We start from the raw sequence: 25559 nt of genomic DNA on the forward strand, positions 1-25559 counted from the left end.
GTCAGGGGAGTTAGGGATACCAATTGTGGGGTTACCTCCCCGACTCCCTGTTTGGGATTTGCCCGAGGGCCTTCTGGGTATTTGGTCAGTAGGATTTTGTGCAGGAATGTTTTTAGGCCCCCCCCCCCATCTCCAGATCTAAAATGGGGTCAACCTTCACCTCCACCACCTTAGCAGCAGCAGGGGTGTTGGTTGGTTTTGGGCTTTTATTGGCACTTTTATTTTCTGCTGGTTTTTGCACTTCGTAAATGCGAGTTGCTTGTTCAATGACCCAATCTAGTGATCTTTTCTCATGAAAGTCCCTCACCAGCTTGGTCAGAATGTATTTAGGGAGTGCATGAAAGAGGGTATTGATGAATTCCTACTGTCTGTGCGCACCCTCCTGGTGGTCTGCACAAAGGCACGTTTCAGCTCTTGGACAAATTCTTGTTGGGCCTGGTCTTCCCCACATTGCAGATTGTAGGTCGCCTTGCGGGCCTCTTGAGGGTTTCTGTGTATTGAGAAATGCTTCAGGATGGCCACCCTTTAGGTGGACCATCTTGAGTGGTTCTGATCCTCCAGTCCCGCAAAGAAGCTGGAGTATTCAGGGGAAAATGTCCACTTGACATACTGAATACAACTTTGGCTGTCCTTCAGGTGGAAAGTCTCCATCATTTGCTCGTACAATTCGAGGTCCTCCCAAACTGAATATTTGGCATTTTTATGGTAGGGCCTTATGATGCTCCTAATAGCCTTGATTTGCTTCACCGGATCTTTCAGTAGGGCCCTCTTAATTTTGTTGGCCTTTCTAGTTTTGGTCACCCTGGTCCACTCATCCTCTGACTCAGAGACACTGCTACCGGAGGTGGCTGTCTGATCCTCTAGGCTCGCCCTGATTCTGCTGGCTTGGGAATGGCTGGCAGAATGTGGGGGGCCTAGTCTCTTGAGATCTGTGGCGCTCAGAAGAGTCTTATGACTATCCCTTGCTCCCAGGATGGGCTGAGTACCCCACCCCCCCCCCCCACTGCCCTGGCTGGGAAGAGGTTTTTAAGATGCTCTTAGTGGGCCTAGTTTCATGGAATTCCCCACCAAGTTTGACTGACTGATCCCTTGGTAGGTGATATTTCTGAGGATCCAGTTCTCTGATTCTCCCCTCACTGGAGTCTCCCTGATCAGAGAGGCTGGTCCTAATATTTGGGAACCTGTACATAGATGCCCGCCCATCCATTTCTGGGAGGCGCTGATCTGTCAGTCCCATATCTCCCATTGTGTTGAAGTCTACCATCCCCGTGGCCCTTGGTTCATATGAGCCAGTGGACATGAGGGTGGCAGAGTCCATGGAACTGAAGGGATTAAAGTCCCTGATGCCAGGGGTCCTGAGGTTATGCTCAGGAGTTTCTCTTTCCCATCTTACCTCATCTCTTTCAGCCCCTATTCCCTGATGAGATGCCAAGAGCTGGCCCTTTTGCTCCTCTATTAAGGCCTTACTGGTGTCTATGATTTGTTCTTGCATTGCTATCTGTTTGTGGAGCTGTCATTCTTTTCACAGAGAGCCTCATTGTCTCCCTGTGCTTCCTGCCTGAATTGGGAATATTGGGTCAATTTTTGCTGCAGGAGACTAACCTCCCGAGTTTGGTCTTTATTGGTCTGATTGTTCTTTGCCAGAGCCTCCTCCACCTGCCTGGTGTGCTCTAACAGCTTTTCATAATCAGTTTTGATTTCCCCAAACTCCTGAAGGGCCAGCATTATTTCCTCCAACTCAGTTTTTAAATCGCTGACTTCCTGGCCTAAGGCATCCCTCTCCTGACTTAGAGTGGCCCTCTGCTCAGCCCGGTCGTCCCTCTGTTTTTTAAATTCAACAGCTTTCTGGTGCTCCTCATCAAACTCAGCTTGGGATTCCAGGTCTTTAATAATTAATATATTATTTTCCTCTTTTAAGGATTCTAGACGGTTTTGTAGGGTGACTACCTGCTCTGCGCAGGCTCTGTTAAATGTTAATTGCTGGTCCAACTTTTGTTGACTCTGTTGTGAAGAGTCAAACCTTTCCTGACACTCTTTTTGCAGTGTCTGTATCTGGGTATCTTGCTCTGCATCCATTTGCAGTAAGAGAGCCAGATCTTCTTGGAGTTTGGTGGCATATTGCCTAGCCTCTGTTTCAGATTCTTTGCTATCCTGGAGCCTTTGCTCTGCAGAGTCCAGATTAGTCTGTATTTTCTGCAGTGCTTCCCCTTGCCTCTTGGTCAAATCTATATTGTCTGCATACTTTTCCTGTATGACTCCTATGTGGATGTACAGGTAGGCCGCTATTTTGGCAATTTTACACTGCTCCTCTTTTATTTTAGGGACATATACAATTCGCTAAGTGCTTGATGTAATGGATCCTTGTCCTGCCAGGTATCAAGGTTGATTTCAGTGATTTGCTGTTTTATTTCCTGCAGCCATACCTTTTCGTCCTGTTCTGGCCATTCACCCCTGACAAATAATTTGTGCAGAAAGTGTTCCCTAGCAATATTAATTTCCACTGGGGTCGCCATTCCGGAAATATTAATTTCCTTCTGACTTATCTCAGGGTTACTTTACTTTTGCACACAGGCCCAATTCCTTTGAGTATTTCTTTTCAGGGGTGCTTGTAGAGTGTACCACAGTATGGTAACCCAACACGGTGTATGTACCCCGTTGGCTAGCATGCTGTGTTAGACTGTCACAAGTGGTATGTCAAATTCAGGATCCTGGCACCAAGCCCCCAAGCTGTAAGTAATTTCAATCTGGCACACACCCAAGTCACACCCAGCATGTAGTGCACAAATGAAACCCTTATTTATTTTATCTATAAGTTCAATATTCTGAACGATATACCACTCATATCACAACCCTTCTCCTGAGACCCCCTGGTCACACTGAACCAGAAATCAGGCTAGTTTGCAAAGGTAAATATTTATTTATGTATTTAGAACTTAAATCACAATATATTTTAATAGGTAACAACATTCACCAATGGGGTGACAGAAAACTAAACAATGTCTTTAATGTACTAGGAGTCAAATAATGAACACAAAAACAAATGCAGCACAGGAAAGAATACTGTTGTGTTGGTTTGGAACAGACAGCACTATGGTTAAAGGTTCCCCCTGCAACACCCCTCAACACACCAATAGGCAATTTAAATAGATGAGGAGAGAGCAGGTATTCAGGAATAACACAAATCAAACAGAATATCACTCCCACCTTCCCCCTTATAAACACAAGAGAAGAAAGGAGTTGACTTTTCAACTGTCAGCATTACTTTGAAATTGTCTGAGCAAAAACACCAAATATAGTAAAAAATGCTTAAATTATGATAGATTTCTATGGGAGCCACTTTGAACAGATGGACACAATCCTAAGCAATTATTTAGTCAAACAAAAACATTTGGAATCTCAAAGTCAAAGTAGGAAATAATTTAAAGCTAATTCACACGTGTAAAATCTTTCATAATGTCAAATCGTGGCAAACTTTTCCTGGTGCGATTTTTGCTATAACGGGCCAATCACACGCGGTTTAGGGTTCTATGGATACCTAAGGATGTTAGGTACAAGTAGGAAGTTTCGCTTCTTTTATAAAAACTGAGGGAGTTATAGAGGATTTAGTAAGAGGCGTTTTTGCAAAATAGGTGTGAGAATGGAAAACAGAAATTTGGGTTTAAAACTGACGGATAGGTTTTCTTATACTATGTTAAGGACTACAAAAAGAGAATGCCACACAGGACTCAGTCATTCACGGCCGCTCATAACAATGTGTGTGATACTCTAGTTTCCGTTTGGTTTGGGAATTACTTTTCTTAATCAAATCAATAAGAAGTTAGGGTTTAGTAACACAGATGAGAGAAAAGTCAGTGCAAGGATAGTTCTAGCAATACTATGGTTCTGAATTAAAGATGGGATAGGTTTGAGATTGGGATCAAACAATGCAGGTATATTATGGGTCACTGTTCTTCCTATTAATACTTACAGAATAAGTTATTAAATTGGACCGTCAGTTCTGGTCATGGAACTGGGTCCGTCAAGGAAGGACAGCACATCAGGCGCGGGACTGGATCAGCTAGGCCGGACACCGGATTTTCACAGGATCTGCCCTTCTTGTTTCTGGGTATTTCAGCTCAGCTGGATAGTGAGTACCTCAGGCAAGCCTTGTGGTAGCAAGCCAGAGAGTTTCAGGATACTAGTTCCCAAGGCCTTCCCACACCACAGCGCTCCACTGGGTTGTGAGAATAAGTTTGAGGATTTTGGCCTTGTTGAAAGTCAATAGTTCTCTACTGCTTGGCAAGAGTCTTGGGCATCTGGATCTGGAAGGATGTTAAAGCTGGATGTAGAATGCTGGAACAAAGTGTTTCGCGGGAATCAGGAAAGTGAGTGAATCAGTGAGTCCCTATGTGTTGTCAGCTGTCTCTATTTATCCTTTCAAATGACATCACAAAAGGGGTGTACGGGCCGGCTTAGCTAAGCTTGCCCCTGTGAACTGGGATTGGATCAGGACCTCATCTCCGCCTTGCATCTGAGTGATTGGATCAAGAATGGATGATGTCACATTTATGGTTTAGCTTTACAGTCCTTAGAAACCTCCCCTCAGCCAGTAGTGTCAAAATCGGATTTTATCCTAAATACATAATTCTACATTGGTCACCTCTACACAAATCACAAATAAACAAAGATTCCATATTTTATGTAGCATCTGTTCATCAAAACCCCGCAGCTGTGGATCTTGTTTCACCTTTCTATAGAATTTGGTCCTTTTCGCCATGAACACATTGTCCAAATTGTCTGCAAATGTTCACAAATGTTGGTGTTTAACATAAGGATGTGTGTGTACATTTTCACAATTCTAACCTTAATACCGTTCACATAAAACCACATATATTGCCTATCCTGTCCAGAATATGTTCTACCACCTCTTAAAACGTGCAGCCAGAAATTAAACTAACAACTCTGTCCTTTTTATATTTTTCACCACTTTGAATATCAAGTTATGATTCTCTAAAAATTGTTCATTCTTCATTCTTAACAGCAAATGGTCTGTCCCTATGTCTATCCCTGTAGTCCAGGAGTAGCCCCCTCCTTTGGGGAATTCCTTCCAGGAGCAGTTTACGACCCTTTCACACATCCGTTTCCTGGGCTGGAGGATCTGCCATTGTTCATTCTCTTTTTGTAGACAAAAGTCTGGCCTAACCCACAATTATCATCTGCCAGTGAGTTTCTGCTGAGAGGATTTCCCTCCCCTTGGGAGAAACCTATTTTTACACTCCTTGCAGCTCAGCCAGGCTAATTTATTCTTAATGTCTTAAACCCAGCAGAAACCAAATCTGTGGGATCAAAAACACAACTGAGATCTGTATTCCTTTTAGCAACAATCCTTTTATGTTTGCTAATCCGGCAGGCTTTTAGTTAAGATACTTTGAAGTTTCATCAGAAGCTAATCTGACAGCTGCCAGTTACAGGTAGACCAGTACACTGCACACAGATTTTGACAGGACCTGTCAGTTTACAGACAATCCAGTTTGTCTGAGGAAATGTTTTGCTCTTTACACTTTAGAACTTTGTATATTCGCCCTGCTTCATTAGATTCCATGTACGTTAGCACCAAGTAAGATTTTGAATGTTGAGAAGTGTTGTGTATAGGCCTTTTGGAGTTTTATTTGCAAAACGCTGCTTCTCTCTCTGCACTCTGTTTGCTGGTCATAGAGCCCAATGGCACATTTTCTGCAGTGTGTGCTCTATTCCACCACATATGCAACATGGGTGGCAGATTGTGCATCCATCTTTTTATGCGTTTAAACACACAGTTTTGGAGGTTTTTAGGCGCACACAAGGGTTTTGCTGCCATTGTTGCTGTTTCTTGCACCCAATACTATCAGAGTGATGCCGCAGAAGATAGCGGAGTGGGTCAATACATCCCAGTGTCTCCATTCCTTCCAGGGGAAGACCAGAAAGCTACCTGAGATAAGAACACATGTGGGAGAAATGGAGAGCAAGAGTGAGGTTCCTTTTCACCATCTTAAAGCCAAGGTTCCGGCAAAGATGGACTGTTGAATCCTTTCTTCAGTTGGTTCAAGTTGACTGTTGGAGTTGTTATGGTCATTGGTTGGCTGCCAAAGAAAGAGGAGTTGGGGTCATCAAGGGTCCCTCTTATAGATAGGTGTTAGCCCTGATTGGACAAGGGGAACTGGAGAGGACTAGCTGGACACAGAGGATTATGGGCATTTGTAGTTCAGAGACATTTCCTTAAGCTTCAACACTATGCTACCCCTATGTTTGTTGTTAGAGTTCCAGAAGATCTGGAAGGAAACAAAAAAGTGTTATCAAGTTTTAAAAGGAAGTAAAACAAATGTTAAAGTTGAATTGCTGTAGGAGCAGTAATAAAAGACGTAAAGCATAATGCTCGCCTCCTTGTCTTTAATAGAATAAAGACTGCCTGTGCTGTAAGCCTGGACAATCTTCATTTTAACAAAAATGTGCCAATGCACCTTTATTGGATAATGCTATCAAATAACAGGCGAACTATAACTGGGTGAGGAAGTAACTAGTCCTTCATTTTCCAAAATGTACGTTTAAAAGAACCCCATTGGGCATGATCTGAAACCAAAATCGGGGCTATGTCTGCAGATTCAACATGTGATAAGGAAAAGGAAACAAAAACTAAGGTTGAGAACACATTGTATGGACCTGGGAAAAGAAGTATTACTTCTTTACGAAAGGTAAAGATAGCACCAAACATCAATCTTATCCTAAGCAAAGATTGGGATGTGTCAATCCTTGGAGTTTTGCTACATTTAGCTTGGTTTAGATGCGGGTCAATAACCACAGTAATCTCACCTGCACATAACAATTCCCTGCAATAGAACTAAGCCACTTCATGAAATATTTAAATGTATTATGGTCATCCTAGCAACCATATAGGGAGAGTACCATAAACATTTCAGCACCATAGCATTGCTCAAGTCACATCATATAGCCCTAGCCACCCCTTTATAAACCTTCCACTGATATATTTGATTTGCTGTTTATTAGAATGGCCAGACCCAATTTCTTCTCCATTTCTTCTATCTGGCACTGCTGATATTAACGCTTTAATTAAGTCGCCTACAGGAGACAAACATTAGCATTTAAATATCTTGAATATGTTTAAGACAGCCCTTTCACTTATTTGTGGGAGTTAAGGCCCTTGATATTAAGCTAAACATAAAGGAGGAGGGGAGGGAGTGCCATCACGAAAGATGGTTGGCCTAGTCCAATGAATAATGAAGACATTATTTATGTTTATCACATGAAATATGCTATTATTTTGAGACACCATCAAGCCACTTTCTCTCTCAAAAACGTGGCACAATCCTCGAACTTGCTAAAATGCAGAAAATAAATCTGAAATTGACCGAGATATCAAGCTTGCCCCGCCACAGAATAAGCAAAGGAACCATGCAAGAACAACAATGATATTATTCCATAACAGTCTCAAAAACTTTGTATAGGGCCTGGGAAACTAGGGGATTATCATGGTCTCTATTGAGGTTATAGACCCATAAATCACGCCCAGGGACTGGCAACCCAAGGACGCATGATGAAAAACCATAGCTAAAGATAATAATACCAGTATAGAGAAAATACATTCCCAATAGGGTGCCTGAGAACCAGAGGTATATCGGAAGAAAAATTCATAGAAAGTAAATCCTCATAACTCACATCATGTAAAAGTGATCAGCAGTGCCAGAGTTAGATCCAGCAGGATCAGAGAACATGAGGCTCTCGCTCCTATCATGAGAACGGTGTCTCACTTGATGGTGATCCCTTTGGCTCCTCTTGTCTAGCTGGCGGACTACTTCATCTGAACGGGTTGTCATTTGGGAATTATCTTCTTAATCTTTCAGTTTAATAATTCTAGATGCTTTGTCAGCCTACAAAAGCTGTTGCTGCACTTCTTGAAAAATAAAACATGTTTTGAAGGGAAGCCCACCTATAGGAAATTCTATTACTCAACAGCCAAGATGTGATTTCTTTCTTAGTGCATCTCATCTATATTGTGGAAACTGAAATCTTAAAAAAAGGCAGATACCAGTGTTTCTTAACAAGATGCTTTCACGATTTCTGTTTGTTATCATGATAAGCTCATAAATGGTCTTCACTCAAAAATCATTAGTGGTCTCGAAATAACCAATTTCCACTTTGACTGGTAGAGAGAACCTTTTAGCTGTAACTAAATGAATTGTTTCCCATTACTAAGACCATAGTCAACAGATTCTTTTCCAATGCTTCCATCCTGTTTTCTACTTTTTCCACCATCCCACTCATTTCAGACAATCTCATGGCTCTCAACTCTCCAAGTATGTCCTTAATGTCCTGTTTTGTTACTGCATCATCCGATCTGATGGAGGGCCCATCCCCTTCCTTCTTCTGTGCCACCATGGTCAGCAAAAGGGAGGAGGTAGGCATTTGGTGGGCAAATCACTACCATACTACAGGCTATGAGGTAGCCTCTTTACCCTTAGTCGTAAAGGGCACTTCTTAGCCTTGTGCCTTGTCACTTACGTTATCTAGTCAGTTACTGATCACATTCACCTTCCCCTAACAGATGCCCTGTTTGTGAAACAACACCTAACAAAAATGATAAGTTACGGCAGAGCAGACAGGATCCTCTCTATGCTATGAGGGGCCTGCAACAAGTGTTCATGCAGGAAGACAAATTCTAAACCCTTCACATCGGTTCCTGCTCACCTGGAATCTTTTTATGGAAACTGGTCTCTCTGCCAGTCTAAGGATATTGCAGTGGTCGTTCGACCAGGGGGTTGAATGCGGTTTCCAGTGTGCTGCTTTGTTCATTTGGCATATCGCACTGCCTCTGATGTGGGCCCAAATGGAGCCTGTCACCAATGCTACTCGAGTTCCTTCTGCCCCCGAAAGGATCTTGCTCCGTCACTCCCCTTCAAGTCCTCCGTGTCTCTCTTAACTCCTCAAGAATTGAGGGTTTGCAGCAGCCTCAACAACCCTCAGCGCAGAATACTCTCTTCTGGCATTGTGTATGCTGCATTACACCTTGGTTATGTGCAGCTCCTGCCAGCCGCTTTTATTTTTACATTGGCACCAGCGTTGGTAGTCAGACACTCTCCACTTGCCAAGCACTTTTCAAGACCACCTCAGGTCTTCGTTCCTCGGTGCTGGCCACCTGGTCTACTAAAGAATCTGTGTCCCCTTCCTTGGTATCCCTACAAAATATCCCCACCAAAAATATTGGCGTACATATGGCCGTTTGTCTCGCCATAGGTGATATTTTTGGGGGGGATAATTTGTGGGAGCGGGGATTGCGGGAGTGTCCCCGCACATTTTAAAATAATGCAGGGGTTGTGGGGGTGTGCCCCACAGGGTCCATGGGTCAATATCGCCACAAAAATATGGCGATATTTTTGTATTGCGATATTTATGCAGGGATATTAACACATGGAACCCCTTCCTCATTGTGCCTATATCGGCTCCTCTCCACTTTCCTGGCAAAGCAAGTCTTTGTTCAGCTTCTCTCACCTACACTCCTGGCAACTAACAAGGTTGACAGGCATCCCTCTTCAGCTAGGCTGCAAAGTTCCCTCTGGGCCCAATAAAAAGCCACTGCACCTATCAGTAGCAATTTCAAGTGTTGGGCACCCCTTCTCTTTCCCCCACATCCCAAGATCCTCCAGGGTTCTCGGGCCATGAAGACACACCTAATAATTCCTCTAAAACAGGGGGATGAGGAAAGATTTTACGAGGTATGCAGGAGATGAGCACCATGGTTTGGAGGACTCCAGACTGGCCTTGCAACTTGATTTGGTGGCAGAGGGTATAGACAAAGCTACTGGTGTACGATGTTAGGAAAGATTTCTTAATACTGGGTAATTTTCCTTCCATGTGGCAACCCCTAAACTTTTTGCTGTTGTTTTCACCATGATCTAGACTTTGCCAGAGAAGTGCAGCCTTCTGCCGCACTCCTCTGGGCTTTCGCTCCATTCTTACGGGGAAACTGACATGCCCTTAAGACAGTCAGTACCGGGAAACGTTGTTTTCCGTAGTTTCTTTATCATGTTGCAGCTTTCGCGCAACATGGCACAAGAGGGCACTGTAAGCTAAGTTACTGCTCTCTTGGGTCTCTAGTCTTCTACAGGCCCTAGATACTCTCTTTGGATTGTAAATGAACGGTGTAAGTGAATCACAGACGGGATTGGTGGCAGCGATCGTTTCTTGTGTTTTTGAGCTCCTTTTGGCGTTTTAAGGGTGTTTCTCGCGCTTAGCCCAAAATGGTGGCCTGGCTTCCAAAATGGCCAGACCACGAGGGTCTTTGTCCTGTCCGCTGACCGTCTTGCCCCCTTCACCTCCCCCCAGGTCGAGCCGACCCGGGGCCTTCCTTATTTGGGCATGTACTTTCCCGCGAAACACAGATGCTTTTGCGGGCTTCTACAGGCCTTGTGTGTGCCCCAGGATGGGGGCTGGGATGTCTGGTCCCAATACACATCCTGGGCGCCAGAGAGTCTAGGGTGGTGTGAATGCCTGGGACCCCCGTGGTCCGTAATAAGGTCCACATATGGTGTGAGTGTTTTATGAGCGGATCTCCCATTGGGTCCCCTCCGTTTTGGCGCGAAGGGAACCGTGGATAAGAGGGGGCGGGAAATGCCACTACCGTGTCGATCTCCTGAGTTCTCACGAACAAAGGAATACAGGAGCCAAGTATCCTGCAACCACGAGGCTGAACCGAGGAATCGCTGGTGACCCGCTGAAGGACTGCTCCTCTGCACTGCTGTCGCTTTGTGAAACCCTTTCTACCTCGGATCGAACGAGAAGGCCTGTACTGGTACTTCGACCCTTGGAATAGTGGGAACAACTATTCTCGGCATCTTCACCATCTCCTGCACGTAAGCCTTCGGAAGTGTCTCTGGGCCATCCAGCAGACTGACCAGCCTACCCAGGAGTCTTGCTCTGTAACCGCCGTCAGGTTGTGTTGTATTACGAGTCCTTGTCACTCTCACACGATTCGTACACTTGGCATTCCCAGGTCTGAAGTGAGTAGTGTACATTTGGCTGAAATACACCCGGCCGCTCCGTTGCCCTGCTGTGGTAACAAACTGTGCGGGTTCACTGCGTTTGGGACATCCTCAACTCAACTTCTGCTGCTGCGGAATCTACACGACGTCGAGACGTCCCCTGCTCGTATCTGAACCTGCCAGCACTGAAACTGATGCGGAGAAGCCTGGGTCTGCTTGCATCGGGGACCGGTGAGTAGCATCGCTAGGAACTGGTCGCCCTCCTGCAGGAGCCCATAGCTTTTCCCCGCTGTGTGTAACAGCACCCCTTTCCCTACTCGCGCTCTGCTTCTGCCCACAGTGGCGGCTGCGCTTGAGTTGCGGAGCTCTGTTCATCTTCATTTGTACACCAAACTAAACTGCCTGATTCCCTCGAAGAGACTCCCCTATTTGCCCGTTGGCACCAGCGTGTGCAGGTACTTTTGAGCACAAGGCTCCACTTTTCGTAGGGCTTGGACTTCCTTTTAGTTAGGTGCCTCTGAAGGCGGACTGGGTCTAATTATTATTCACACTGCCTGTTTTCCTCCCCATCTAGGTGGTCTACACATTTCGTGCGTCTAACTCGCTAGACTCGTTTGTATTTGTATATATTGTATTGGTTTGGTATGTGTTGGTTTACTTGAGTTTTATTGTGATTTCTCGCTACGGTCAATGTTACAAAGACCTTGTAATAAATGTGTATATATTTTTAATATAACACCTGCTTGGAGTAATTTGTAAGTGTCCTTGCTTTGTGTGCTCATTGCGGGCTTTCAGTCACCCTCACCCCTCTTGAGACCTAGTCTTGACCGCCCCAATCGCTACCCTGATTGGTCTGGCTTGTCCAGAGGTTACCCTGTTCCAAGAAACTATGCTGGCCTTCTGAACCTCTGCCCCTCCAGGACAGAGTTCAGAAATCCGTCTTAACATACGGGCATCAATGTTTTGGTACATGACCGATTGCCAAAGATTTTGGAAAATGTGGGCTCCTTTCCTTGACTATTTTTGGCAAAAACAACCTTTCACAAGCATGTCTGAAGAGTCAACTCAATGATGCTGTTCACTGAACTGGAGACTATTATGCAGATTCTATAGTCTTAGATTATCCTTAGCAGAGACAAAGGAACTGATACTTAAAAAGTGGAGTGAAATGTGTAAAGGAGTACTAGAGCATATAAGCGTGACAGAAAAAATACTACTCGAAAACACAAATCAGGTAAAGCGCAAGATTTACGAACAAGACTGGATTGATACTCTAGATTTGGCATCCAAATATAAAATATACGGAAAATGCCAAATTGGCCATAGAAGGAGAGGTACAATGCTGCCCCATCTGGAAAAATTCCCTTCGGACCGACTGCGTCTACAATTTCTAAGATCACGCCTGAATTTACTACCCTCGAAGGAGATACTTGACATCAGGAAAAAACCACAATCAAGAGACTATGGCTGTAGACTCTGTGAGCATAAACGAGAGACCCTATACCACCTCTTAATGAACTGTCCAGGAGTAAAAGAAGCTAGGATTAATTTGATGGGAAAAATGTTCAGGAACTACCAAACTGCGACCGCAATGGACAAATGGGCTCCCATGGTGTGAGGCACATGCATCTTACTTGCATTTGGTCTGTTGGAATTTGTGTCAGCAATTTTTCAGGAAATTGAAGGAATTAACTCACATGAGAAATAATCAATAATGGTTCTTTTTTTTATCTCTCTCTTTTTTAACTTGCATGTGAAACAATCATATTTAAAAAAAAAATAGGTAGCAGGCATCCCTCTCCAGAAAGAACATGTCATGATAAACTGTTCTGTGGTTTTTTCCACTTTGAGAGTTCGCAGCCATCGCTTTTTGCTCACTGTACCTTTCACAGATGGGAAATATCCATTTGCATATCAGGCCTTGTCCCACCCACATAGGAAGTCCAGCAGCACCAAAATGCTATGGCAATTCCCTTCTGAACAAGAGTACCAACAGCAACTCAGAGAGGCACAGCTCCATCTCACTAATGAGGCCCAATAAGGCTGAAACACGTGTATGGGGTTGCTGTTGGTACTCTTGTTCAAAGGACGTTTGCCTGGCATTTCGGTGCTGGACTGCCCTTGTGCGTGGGACAAAGACTGATATGCAAATGGGTATTCCCCCTTTGTGCACAGTGAGCTAAAAGTGATGGCTGCGGACTCTCAAAGTGGGAAAAAACCACAGAACAGGTTATCATGCCATGTTCTTTCTAGAGAGGGATGCCTGCTACTTTTTGTATACATGTGAAACAATCATTAATGTTTTTTTTTCAAATTGTTTTGAAATGACCAAATTTCGAATATAAATTGCTTACGATTGTTAATGAATGTTATAATTGATTTTGTATGTGCAGACTGATAGCAGAAAGATTTTGTTTGGAAACCATACGCTAATAAAAAAATAAAAATAATGCTGATACAACTTCCTGTCCCAGTCCATTGTACTAATCCCCGTTAGTAAAGCGAGGGATGAGGGAAGACATGGTTTTGCTATTATTCCAAAAAAGGGTAGAATCATGTTGATGTTGCAGAAAGTTTGATGACTGTATATTTATCAAAAAGCCATCAATAAAAAGATTGTAAAGAAAGAAATATGACTTTCAGACAGCGCCCTACCTAGCTACACCAAACGAATATCACTCCTCGCAAGTGCACAGCCATGTTTCCCATGCACAACCTAACAGAATGAATTATGCCCGATAATGTATATTTTCCTAGTCGCCATAAACTCACCGCTCCATCCACCCTCCTACGCACTCACACACCATACAATCACCGACTCATCCATTTATCCACCCACCATTCATATATCCACAAAAGGGCAACCCATCCAGTTTTGTCCACTAATTCACTCATCCCTCCACAAAAACTTTCTTCTCATCACCACACAAAACTCATGCACCAATAAACAAAAACGCTCACTTAAAATTCAAAACTATTCCCTTTGACAAAGATGACTTTGTCTTTGGCAGGACTACCCTATTTGTTTATATTTCAGCCAGCTCTTTAAACACTTAGAATTACAATATACGAATAATTGAATGGCATGCAGGCATTATAAATATTTAGGAGCCGGCACCTAACCCCTACAATGCCTCACCTTCAGGTCCACTGTAAACTTACCAATGAACTTGTTTTGCATAGTCTCAAGCAGGGCTTGGTGTGCATCTTCAGCCTGTAAAGCCTGGGAACATTCTCTGGCCAAAATGGTCCGTACAAGGTGCTCTCCACAGCCTGCAAAATAAGATAAAGCGACATCTTTCATTTACATTTTGTTACTCTGGGCATGCTAAATAGAATATGTTGAAAAAATTAAAGTTATTCACCGTAGTGACTAGAGTACTCATAGTCCACAGTCCCCTTTCTTCCATCCTTGGGGGAGTCTCCCAACGTGGGGACGGTACCAGAACCTTTGGCAGCGAAAAATTGAGCTTCCCCTTTAAAGTTTGAATATCACGCAGTGGCGCAGCCTCAGGCCTGGGAAGGCCTCGCCGAGGCTCCATCCTCCGGCGCCTTACCTCAGTACCCTTTGAACACATAGGACACTTAGATACCTGGCTAGGCTTATTACATATTAGCCATTGGCATACTAGCGGGGGAAGGCGGTTATCACAGCTCCACCCTATGTTCTTGTTCGGTGGAATCATCCACAAGGATGGAGGAAAGGGGACTATGGACTCTGAGTACTTTAGTCACTATGGTTTAGTAACTATGGTGAGTAATTACTCCTTTAATTACTCATAGGTCTGTCCCCTTTCCTCCATCCTTGTGGATGATTCCACCGAACAAGAACGTAGGGTGGAGCTGTGATAACCTGACTCATGTCTAAGATGAAGCAAAAAGGTTCTTCAGAACCGCCTGACCAAACTGCATCATGCCTGGAGCTGGTGTCCAGTGAGTAGTGCTTATAGATGGCTGATGGACTGGACCAAGTAGCCGCCTTGCTGATGGTATCCCAAGAAGCATGACTCTGAAATGCGACGGCTGTGGCCTTGGCTCTGACTGCCCGGGCATGAATCCCCTCAAGAACAGGTCTGCCTATGGCCGTGTACGCCTCCGAAATGGCCTGAACCATTCAACAGGCGATGGAAGCCTTGGAAGCTTGAGAGCCGAGGGAAGAGACCCCAAAGGTCAGAAACAATGCCTCAGACTCCCTGAAGGATTTCGTCCGAGAGAGATAAACCTTGAGAACCCTCTTGAGGTCCAAGGAATGCAGGGCCTTTTCTGCTTCTGACTGCAGGTTCGGGAAGAACACCAGCAGCCAGATCTCCTGATTCAGATGAAATGGAGAGACCACCTTGGGCAAGAAGTTTGGGTGAGTGCGCAAGATGACCTTGTCGTTGTGAAACATGGTGAAGGGCTTGCACGAGGACAATGCCTGCAGCTCACTAACCCTGCGCGCAGAGGTTAGAGCCACCAGTAAAACGGTCTTTACTGTCACCAAGTGGATGTCCACAGAGGCCATCGGCTTGAAAGGCTTGCGCTGCAAAGCTGCAAGAACCACATTGAGGTCCCTGACTGGGTGTGGCCTATGCATCAGTGGAAAAAGCCTCGACAACCCCTTAAGGTGGGCCTTAACCACTGGGGATGGCCGAAGAGAAAACACATGCTATGGGGAATTCTTATAAGCCCCAATGGCCACCAAATAAGTGCAGTAAGTATTCACCTGAACTCCAGGTTCCAGGTGTGCTGAAAAAGCCAGTACGTCATTCAGAGGACAGATGACAGGGTCCAGACCCTTGTCCCGAGCCCAATGGCAGAATTTGGTCCATTTACTCTTATACTCGGACCAAGTCGAGGGCCTCCTGGCCTGCTCAATGATGTCCCAGTTGTCATCCGATGATTGAGCATGTTGAAGCCCCAGCTGGTCAGGAACCACGCTGCCAGTACCAGCTTGTCCGGGTCCGGATGTTCCAGCGCCGCGCCCTACTGCATCAGGGATCCCCTGCTGTAGATCGGAACGTGGACAGGGCTATGGGAACACAACTGCAGCAGATCTGAAAGGCAGTATCTCGAAGGCCAGTGGGGGGCAATCAGGATGAGGCTGCAACCCACCGAAGCCCAAAACCTGCATAGGGTCAGTTGGAGCAGAGGGGTGGACGGGAACATACAACACCTGCGGCTGTGCCAACAGATCTGGAAGGCATTTCCCAGAGACCTATGACCCTGTCCTGCCCATGCATCAAACTAGTGGTACTTGGAATTCAGCAGGGATGCAAACAAATCCAGGTCCGCAAAACACCCACCTTTGGAACAGGGGCAACAAGGAGTCGGTGCACAACTCCTACTCGCGGGTGTTGAACCCCAAGTGGCTCAGCTGGTCCAATTCTGCATTGCTGTCCCCTGGGAGGTGGACTGCTGAAATGCATACTCCCACCGTCAGGGCCCATTCCCAGATCGATGGTGCCGCCAAACATAGGATGGGTAACGGGTACCACCCGGCTTGTTCAGGTAAAACATTGTAGTAGAATCGTCTGTCCTGATCAGAACAAACCTGTCCCTGATGAGGGGCAAAAAACGCTTGAGTGCCAAGCCCACGGCCCTAAGCACAAGCAGATTGATATGCAGGAGGACTTCCGTCCTGGACCACACGCCATGAATCGCATAGCCCCCCATCCTGAAAGAGAGGAGTCTGTCACCACCACCAGGGTAGGCTCTGGTCAGGTGACGGGGCTGCTACTGAAACATTGCCATCCATCATCCACCAGCTAAGATCGGGCAGTAGGAGCAGTGGTATTGGCATCCTGTCTGACTGAGAGCCCGTCTCCTGATCGTAAATGGCCGCCAGGTGGAGTTGGAGGCAAGCGTGTTGTATAGTGAGCATGCAGGTGGCCATCAGGCCCAGGATATGCTGGAACCACCATGCCAAGTTGATCCAGCTGGCCAGAAAGTGCCCCGCCACCTTGCAGAGGGGCGGGAGCCTCTCGGCGTAGGGAACATCCACTGAACCGTAGTGTCCCAACACACCCCTAGGAAGACCAGATCCTGAAATGGGCACAACTGTGACTTCCTATGGTTGAGGGAGAACCCCAGCTGATTAAGGATATCTGCCAATCTCTGGCAGGAGTACAACACCCCCACGGGTGATACTGCCCTCACCAGCCAGTTGTCCAAATAAGGGTACGGATGATGGCCCTCCAAGCAGAGAAGGCCCGCCACTGCTTTCATCAACTTTGTGAAGACACGAGTTCAGGCCAAAGGGCAGCACCTTGTAGTGAAAGTGGTATGACATAATCGTGAACCGCAGAAACTTCAGATGCAGTTGGTAGATGGGTACATGCAGGTGCACATCCTTAAGGTCCAGGGAACACATCTAATCTCCTGCACACAGAGACTCGGCTATGTGCGCAGGAATAATCATCTTGAATCGTTCCAGCGTTAAAGACATTTCGAAATTACAGGTCCAGGATAACCCTCAGGCCAGTCTGGTTGTTCTTGGTGTTACGCTCACCTGATATCCCCGGGGGCGTCTGGAAGGCTCTGAGATCTGTAAACCTGGATGCGTAGTTGCCCAGTGCTGAATAATGAATCTGCAATTACAGAAGGGGGCATTTGTGATAACTGTCTCTTATGGGTGAATCTCCCACCTCCCTCTGACCGATTCCCTTCACACTGGGTTCTTTTCTCACCTTAGTTATTTGTAGGGTGAGCTATCCGTCCTGCGTTTCTTGTGCAGGAGTGCTTGACGTTTGTTGGCAAGCTTCCCGAGTTGTTCACTGGTGCAGTATGCCTTCCTTGGGCCCAGGCCTGCTGTGACCCCGAATCTGCTGGTAGGCACGTAGGTTTAATTGTAAGTCTTTGTTCTGTTTATGGTGTGAATTTGTTAATGTCTATCTCCTTCTTTTCAAGGTCTTGATGCTGGCGTGCCGGATGGAGAGGCATGTTTCTAGGTAAGAGAAAGCGCGAAGCGCAGCGCCTTTATTTTCTTTTAAAGCTAACCTGTGTTTTCTTCTTCTTCTCCTCACAGGCCGCTGTGGTGCTGCGAGTGGATGAGAGCGCGATGAAAAACAGGCCCCCGGAATCCGTTAAGGTAAGTAAATCGCTGTACGGTTGTTTAATATTGAAAGCGAACCTGAATATGTCTCTTTTCCTTTGCAGATGTTGCTGTGGTGCTCCGGATGGAAACGTGGCGGAGTGCGATGGAATTCAGGTAAGACTGATGGAATTCGATGTTTTGGAAGTGCGCGTTCTAATATTCTTTTTCCCTTTCTCGTTATTGCAGGTCGCAATGTTCGAACAGCAGCTGTGGTAGCGGTTCGCTGGAAGTCCTTAAACTAGTACTCACAGGTGAGTGATGTTTCTTCTTCTCTCGGTTTCCACAGATTGCAGCCCAGTTGAGATGCTGAGTGCTGGATGGTGTTTTCTCAGGTAAGACCGAATAATGTTGTTCTTGCAGGTTTACAGGAAGATGCTGAAGACCAGGAGCTGGACACGGTGAGCGTCACGCTGCTGGCTGCAGAATAACACGAAGCGTGTTCTGCAGTCAGGGTGTGGTTTATATAGCCCAGGTAAAGTAGTACCAGGGAAAGTAGTTCCAGGCCTGCCACACCAAAACACTACACCGCATGGCTTGGTTCTTAGAACTAGACGTTGTGAGTGCTTCCATGTTGGATTTAAAGGCCCATGTACATAAATGGGACATAGTTTGAACAGCCCTTCCTTCCTACTATGAGCCTGGTGCCAAAGGCGCCAGGACTGGCTCCAGGAGCACTTTTGCAGTGGTTTTAAGGCCCTCAGGGCTCTGGTGGGAGCCTGCATGTGGCACAACTTGTGCCCCCTCACAGTGGTCATGACAGCACTCCCCCCCCCGCCCAAGGCCCCTCTCATGGTATCCTTCCTGTCCGGGTTTGGTGGGGTTATCCAGGTGAAACCTCTTAATCAGACGTGGCGCGTGAATATGTTCACTTGGTTCCCAAGTTCTGTCTTGAGGCCCGTACCCTTTCCAGTCCACTAAATAGTATAGCTTAGATCTGGTACGTTTCAAATCCAGGATGTTTTTAACTTCAAATTCAGGCAAACCATCAACTAGCACAGGTTTTGGTGGTGTTAAGACTCTGGTTCCTGGTTGTACAGGTTTTACAAGTGACACCGGATGAATTTGCATGCTTGGTGGTAAGGCTAACTTGACGGCCACCCGATTTATCACCGATTCGATGGTATAGGGTCCCAGATATCTTGGACGAAAGGTCCGGGTACCTTTTATGGGCACATGTTTAGATGCCAACCAGACTTCGTCTCCAGTTTGGTAATCGGGAGCTTTCTTTCTATGTCGGTTTGAGAAATTTTTTTTGTCTGTCTTTGGCTTGCAGTAAATGTTCATTTGCCCTTTTGAAGGCTTGGGTTACGCTTGTGTGTAGAGTCTTTACCGCTGGCATTTCCAAGGTCGTGGGGGAGTCTAGTTCAGACATACGTGGATGTCTTCCGTATATTGTATAGAACAGGCTTTGTCCCGTGCTGGTGTATATGGAGTTATTGTATGTATATTCTGCTATCCATAACAAGTCTTTCCAATTCTCTTCCACTTGATGCAGCATGCAACGTAGATACTGTTCTAATGTCTGGTTTGTTCTTTCTGTTTGTCCATCCGTTTGGGGGTGATGGCTAGTGGATAATCGAACATTGATTTGTGCCATGGTACAACATTTCCTCCAAAGGTTGGATACAAATTGGCTTCCACCTTTTGAGATTAGGACTGAGTGGAAACCATGCATTTTTATAATCTGTTCAAGAAATGCTTTTGCGAGACCGGTAGCGTTAGGAAGTCCTTTGAATGGAATGAAATGTGCCATTTTAGAGAACAGGTTTACAACCACCAGAATGGTATAAAAACCTTGACAGGGAGGTAAGTCTGTAATAAAATCAAGAGAAACAGCATGCCAGGGAGCCGATGGAATATCCAGTGGCTGTAGGAGGCCAGCTGGTTTCTGTTTTTGTGATTTATTCTGTGCACATATCCCACAGGATAGAACGAATCGAGCAATGTCCTTACGCCAGGTAGGCCACCAATAATTCCGTTTAGCCTTGGCTAGAGTCTTAGCAATTCCGGGATGGCCTTCGATCAGGGAATCGTGATAACTAGACATGACCAATTCTTGCAGATCTTTACTTGGTAGATATAGTCGTTTCCTGAAGTAGGGTAATCCATCCAGAACCGTGTGATGTTCATTTTGGGAATTCCATTTCTGCAAGATCTCGGGGTTCATTAATTTTCAAATCTTATCTTGAAGTTCACTCAGAGTCAATGTGGTGGTGAGTCCCAGTAGTTTATCACTTGGGATGATGGCAACAGGGTCCAGGGTACTGTTCGTTTTCACTTCAACATTCATACGAGACAAGACATCGGCCTTCCCATTCTGGACTCCTGGTCGGTATGTTATTACGTAATCATATTCTGCGAAGAATAGAGCCCACCGCAACTGTCGTGACGATTCGGGTTTTGCTGACTATAGGTATTGAAGGTTTTGGTGACGGTATGTCTGGCACCTAATAGATATTGCCGCAAGGCTTTGAAGGCTGTTTTATTGCCAACAATTCTTTGTCTGTAATTGCATAGTTAAGTTCTGGTGGTGAGAATTTACGTGACCAAAAGGCCACAGGGTGTAATTGGCTTGTCTTTGGATCTCTTTGAGAGAGAACTGCTCCCATAGCTACTCTGGAAGCATCAGTTTCCACTACATAGGGGAGATCAGGGCGAGGATGTCATAAAATTGGTGCAGAGGTGAATCTTTTCTTGAGTTCTTGAAAGGCCTGTTCCGCCTCTTCAGCCCATTGGAATTGTTTGTTGTTTTTTCTCAGTAACCATGTGATTGGGTTGACTATCCGTGAGAAATCTGGAATAAATCGGCAATAAAAATTTGCAAAGCCGAGCATGCTTTGGGTTCCTTTAAGTGAAGAAGGTGACGGCCAATTAAAGATGGCATCTACTTTGTGTAAATCCATCTTGACTCCCTTTGGCGAGAGAACAAAACCGAGGAACTCAACTTCGGTGACATGGAAGGAGCATTTCTCGAGTTTAGCATACAGTTTGTGCTGGCGAAGTTTTGCAAGGACTTTGCGAACATGTTCCACATGATCTCTTTCAGAGGGGGAATACACCATGATGTCGTCAATATAGACCAGGGCACAGACATTGATTAATTCCCGTAATACATCATTCATGAAGTATTGGAACGTTGCGGGAGCGTTGCACAGCCCTAAGGCATTACCTGATATTCGTACAGGCCATACTTGGTGCGAAACGCAGTTTTCCATTCATCCCCTTTCTTAACACGTACAAGGTGGTATGCTCCTCTGAGGTCTAGTTTGGTGTAGATTTGGGCATCCTTGACTTGGTCCAACAGTTCCGGGATAAGGGGCAAAGGGTAGCATTTTTTTACTGTGATTTGATTAAGTGCGCAGTAATCGATGCAAGTCCTCAAATCTCCTTCCTTCTTTGGTACGAAAAATAAGGGAGAGGCTGCTGGTGACTTTGACAGGCGGATAAACCCATTAGCCAGGTACTGATCCAGATAGGACTTCAAGTGGAGATTTTCGGTTTCCGTAAGTGCATAAATTCAACCACAAGGAACCTGTGCGCCAGGTATTAGGTCGATCTGACAGTCATAGGGCCTATATGGCGGTAATGTGTTAGCCTGTTCCTTCTGAACAACATCTTGATAATCCTGATATTCTTTTGGTAAGGTGTCCATTGGTTCCGCGATCCCGCTGTTATTCCTTGAACAGATTTCATATTTGGCTATGGTATAGATTTCGGGTAGCAAGCGTGGGTGCATTCGTTGGAAAAGGTCAGTCTCTTTGCACGCCAGTCTATGTGGGGATTGTCAGTTACTAACCATGGCATCCCTAAGATCAACCAGAACCGAGGAGCTTTGATGAGGTCAAACGTGATTGCTTCTTGATGTCCATCCTGACATAGAAGGGTTAATTCTGTTGTGCATTGGGTTACTGGTCCCGAAGCATTTTCGGTACCGTCAACAGTAGTTACCTTTTCAGTTGTTGGTTTTGTGCATAAGTGAAGTCCCATTTCTGTTGCCAGATCTCGATCTATCTAATTACCAACTGCTCCGCTGTCTATATATGCCTCTATGGCATGCATCCGTGACGGTCGTTGGTGACTGATCAAGATTACTGGTAGGGCGAAATGTGAGGTCTGTGACTCATCCTTCTCGCTCGACAAGCGGACCTCTACGCTAGCCGGGCCTGGTAGTTTTCCGATTCCTTTCCATCATCTTCTTTCTCTGTAGCGCCTACCACCTTCCTTGGAGGTTTCACTGGGCATTCTTTGAGGTAGTGACCCGATTTACCGCAGTATATGCATAACTGTAGCTGTCTCCTCTTGTCTCTTTCAACCTTGGTTAAAGGGGGTCGTACTCCTCCAATCTGCATGGGTTCTGTGGTATTTTCTGATGGATGTTGAACATTATCTTTTGAACGTACGTACATGGCACAATTTTCGAGCCTACTTCGGTCTGTTCTTCGATCCTGTATTATGTGGTCCAACTGAACTACCAGGTTGATAAACTCTGCACAGTCTTTAGGTGGGTCTACCACTTGAGCAAGGATATCCTTCAGGTCTCCTCGTAGGCCCCGATGAAACAACATGGTTCTTTTATCTTCTGGCCACCCCGCTTCTACAACCAGTCTATTAAAGGTGGCAATATAACTCAGCAAATCTTGGTTCCCTTGGCGGAGGGAAAGGAGTTTGTTATCAAAAGCTTGTCGATGCAAGTGTCGAGCAAATAACTTTTCCATCTCCTGTTGAAAACCCCTGAAGTTCTGCAGTAATGGGTCATCCCGGCTCACTAAAGGTACCGACCAGTCTGTGGCACTTCCACTGAAATATGATAACACGAAGGCCACCCTTGCCTTGTCGTTTGGGAAAGCCCCAAGCCTACAAAGAAAATGGAGGTGGCAGTGGTTCATGAATGTTGCGTACCTTCTGGGGTCTCCATTAAACTGTTCTGGTGGTGCCAGGGGTACTGCTCCTGGCAACTTTATCTGTACTGGATTAACTGATGATGGTGTAGCGACGGATGGGGCGAATCCGGGAAATGGAGCCTGCCCCGCCTGTGTTTGTAGTAGCTGTTTGCTTAGTTCATCAGTGTGGTCTTTTGTGACTATTAACTCTCGTCTTAAGGCATTGGTTTCCTGCCGGGCTGCGTGTACCTCGGCACATAATTATTGGGCTAACTGATTAGTTTCAGATGTCTCCATGATGCCCAGGTGGATAAAGTTTAAAGGCTTTGTGTTCTGTTACGCTCACCTGATATCCCTGGGGGCGTCTGGAAGGCTCTGAGATCTGGAGCCCTGGATGTGTAGTTGCCCAGTGCTTAATAATGAATCTGCAATTACAGAAGGGAGGATTTGTGATAAGTGTCTCTAATGGGTGAATCTCCCACCTCCCACTGACCGATTCCCTTCCCACTGGGTTCTTTTCTCACCTTAGTTATTTGTAGGGTGAGCTATCCGTCCTGCGTTTCTTGTGCAGGGGCGCTTGACGTTTGTTGGCGAGCTGCCCGAGTTGCTTCACTGGTGCAGTATGCCTTCCTTGGGCCCAGGCCTGCTGTAACCCTGAATCTGCTGGTAGGCAGGTAGGTTTGTTAATTGTAAGTCTTTGTTCTGTTTATGGTGTGAATTTGTTAATGTCTATCTCCTTCTTTTCAAGGTCTTGATGCTGGCGTGCCGGATGGAGAGGCATGTTTCTAGGTAAGAGAAAGCGCGAAGCGCAGCGCCTTTATTTTCTTTTAAAGCTAACCTGTGTTTTCTTCTTCTTCTCCTCACAGGCCGCTGTGGTGCTGCGAGTGGATGAGAGCGCGATGAAAAACAGGCCCCCGGAATCCGTTAAGGTAAGTAAATCGCTGTACGGTTGTTTAATATTGAAAGCGAACCTGAATATGTCTCTTTTCCTTTGCAGATGTTGCTGTGGTGCTCCGGATGGAAACGTGGCGGAGTGCGATGGAATTCAGGTAAGACTGATGGAATTCGATGTTTTGGAAGTGCGCGTTCTAATATTCTTTTTCCCTTTCTCGTTATTGCAGGTCGCAATGTTCGAACAGCAGCTGTGGTAGCGGTTCGCTGGAAGTCCTTAAACTAGTACTCACAGGTGAGTGATGTTTCTTCTTCTCTCGGTTTCCACAGATTGCAGCCCAGTTGAGATGCTGAGTGCTGGATGGTGTTTTCTCAGGTAAGACCGAATAATGTTGTTCTTGCAGGTTTACAGGAAGATGCTGAAGACCAGGAGCTGGACACGGTGAGCGTCACGCTGCTGGCTGCAGAATAACACGAAGCGTGTTCTGCAGTCAGGGTGTGGTTTATATAGCCCAGGTAAAGTAGTACCAGGGAAAGTAGTTCCAGGCCTGCCACACCAAAACACTACACCGCATGGCTTGGTTCTTAGAACTAGACGTTGTGAGTGCTTCCATGTTGGATTTAAAGGCCCATGTACATAAATGGGACATAGTTTGAACAGCCCTTCCTTCCTACTATGAGCCTGGTGCCAAAGGCGCCAGGACTGGCTCCAGGAGCACTTTTGCAGTGGTTTTAAGGCCCTCAGGGCTCTGGTGGGAGCCTGCATGTGGCACAACTTGTGCCCCCTCACAGTGGTCATGACAGCACTCCCCCCCCCCCGCCCAAGGCCCCTCTCATGGTATCCTTCCTGTCCGGGTTTGGTGGGGTTATCCAGGTGAAACCTCTTAATCAGACGTGGCGCGTGAATATGTTCACTTGGTTCCCAAGTTCTGTCTTGAGGCCCGTACCCTTTCCAGTCCACTAAATAGTATAGCTTACATCTGGTACGTTTCAAATCCAGGATGTTTTTAACTTCAAATTCAGGCAAACCATCAACTAGCACAGGTTTTGGTGGTGTTAAGACTCTGGTTCCTGGTTGTACAGGTTTTACAAGTGACACCGGATGAATTTGCATGCTTGGTGGTAAGGCTAACTTGACGGCCACCCGATTTATCACCGATTCGATGGTATAGGGTCCCAGATATCTTGGACGAAAGGTCCGGGTACCTTTTATGGGCACATGTTTAGATGCCAACCAGACTTCGTCTCCAGTTTGGTAATCGGGAGCTTTCTTTCTATGTCGGTTTGAGAAATTTTTTTTGTCTGTCTTTGGCTTGCAGTAAATGTTCATTTGCCCTTTTGAAGGCTTGGGTTACGCTTGTGTGTAGAGTCTTTACCGCTGGCATTTCCAAGGTCGTGGGGGAGTCTAGTTCAGACATACGTGGATGTCTTCCGTATATTGTATAGAACAGGCTTTGTCCCGTGCTGGTGTATATGGAGTTATTGTATGTATATTCTGCTATCCATAACAAGTCTTTCCAATTCTCTTCCACTTGATGCAGCATGCAACGTAGATACTGTTCTAATGTCTGGTTTGTTCTTTCTGTTTGTCCATCCGTTTGGGGGTGATGGCTAGTGGATAATCGAACATTGATTTGTGCCATGGTACAACATTTCCTCCAAAGGTTGGATACAAATTGGCTTCCACCTTTTGAGATTAGGACT

At 45.8% G+C, this 25559-nt stretch overlaps 1 protein-coding gene across 1 annotated transcript in view; it reads right to left on the reverse strand.

The window, feature by feature from the left end:
- Positions 1–25559, reverse strand: part of TASP1 (taspase 1) — a 2293647-nt gene that overhangs the window by 418103 nt on the left and 1849985 nt on the right. Inside the window, exon 11 of the mRNA XM_069608337.1 lies at positions 14172–14282. Within this exon, the coding sequence (XP_069464438.1) occupies positions 14172–14282 (111 nt within the window). The remainder of the gene's footprint in view (positions 1–14171; positions 14283–25559) is intronic.

The sequence above is a fragment of the Ambystoma mexicanum genome, chromosome 4q, assembly GCF_040938575.1.
Source record: "Ambystoma mexicanum isolate Mex_15411 chromosome 4q, UKY_AmexF1_1, whole genome shotgun sequence".
NCBI classification, from domain to species: Eukaryota; Metazoa; Chordata; class Amphibia; order Caudata; family Ambystomatidae; genus Ambystoma; species Ambystoma mexicanum.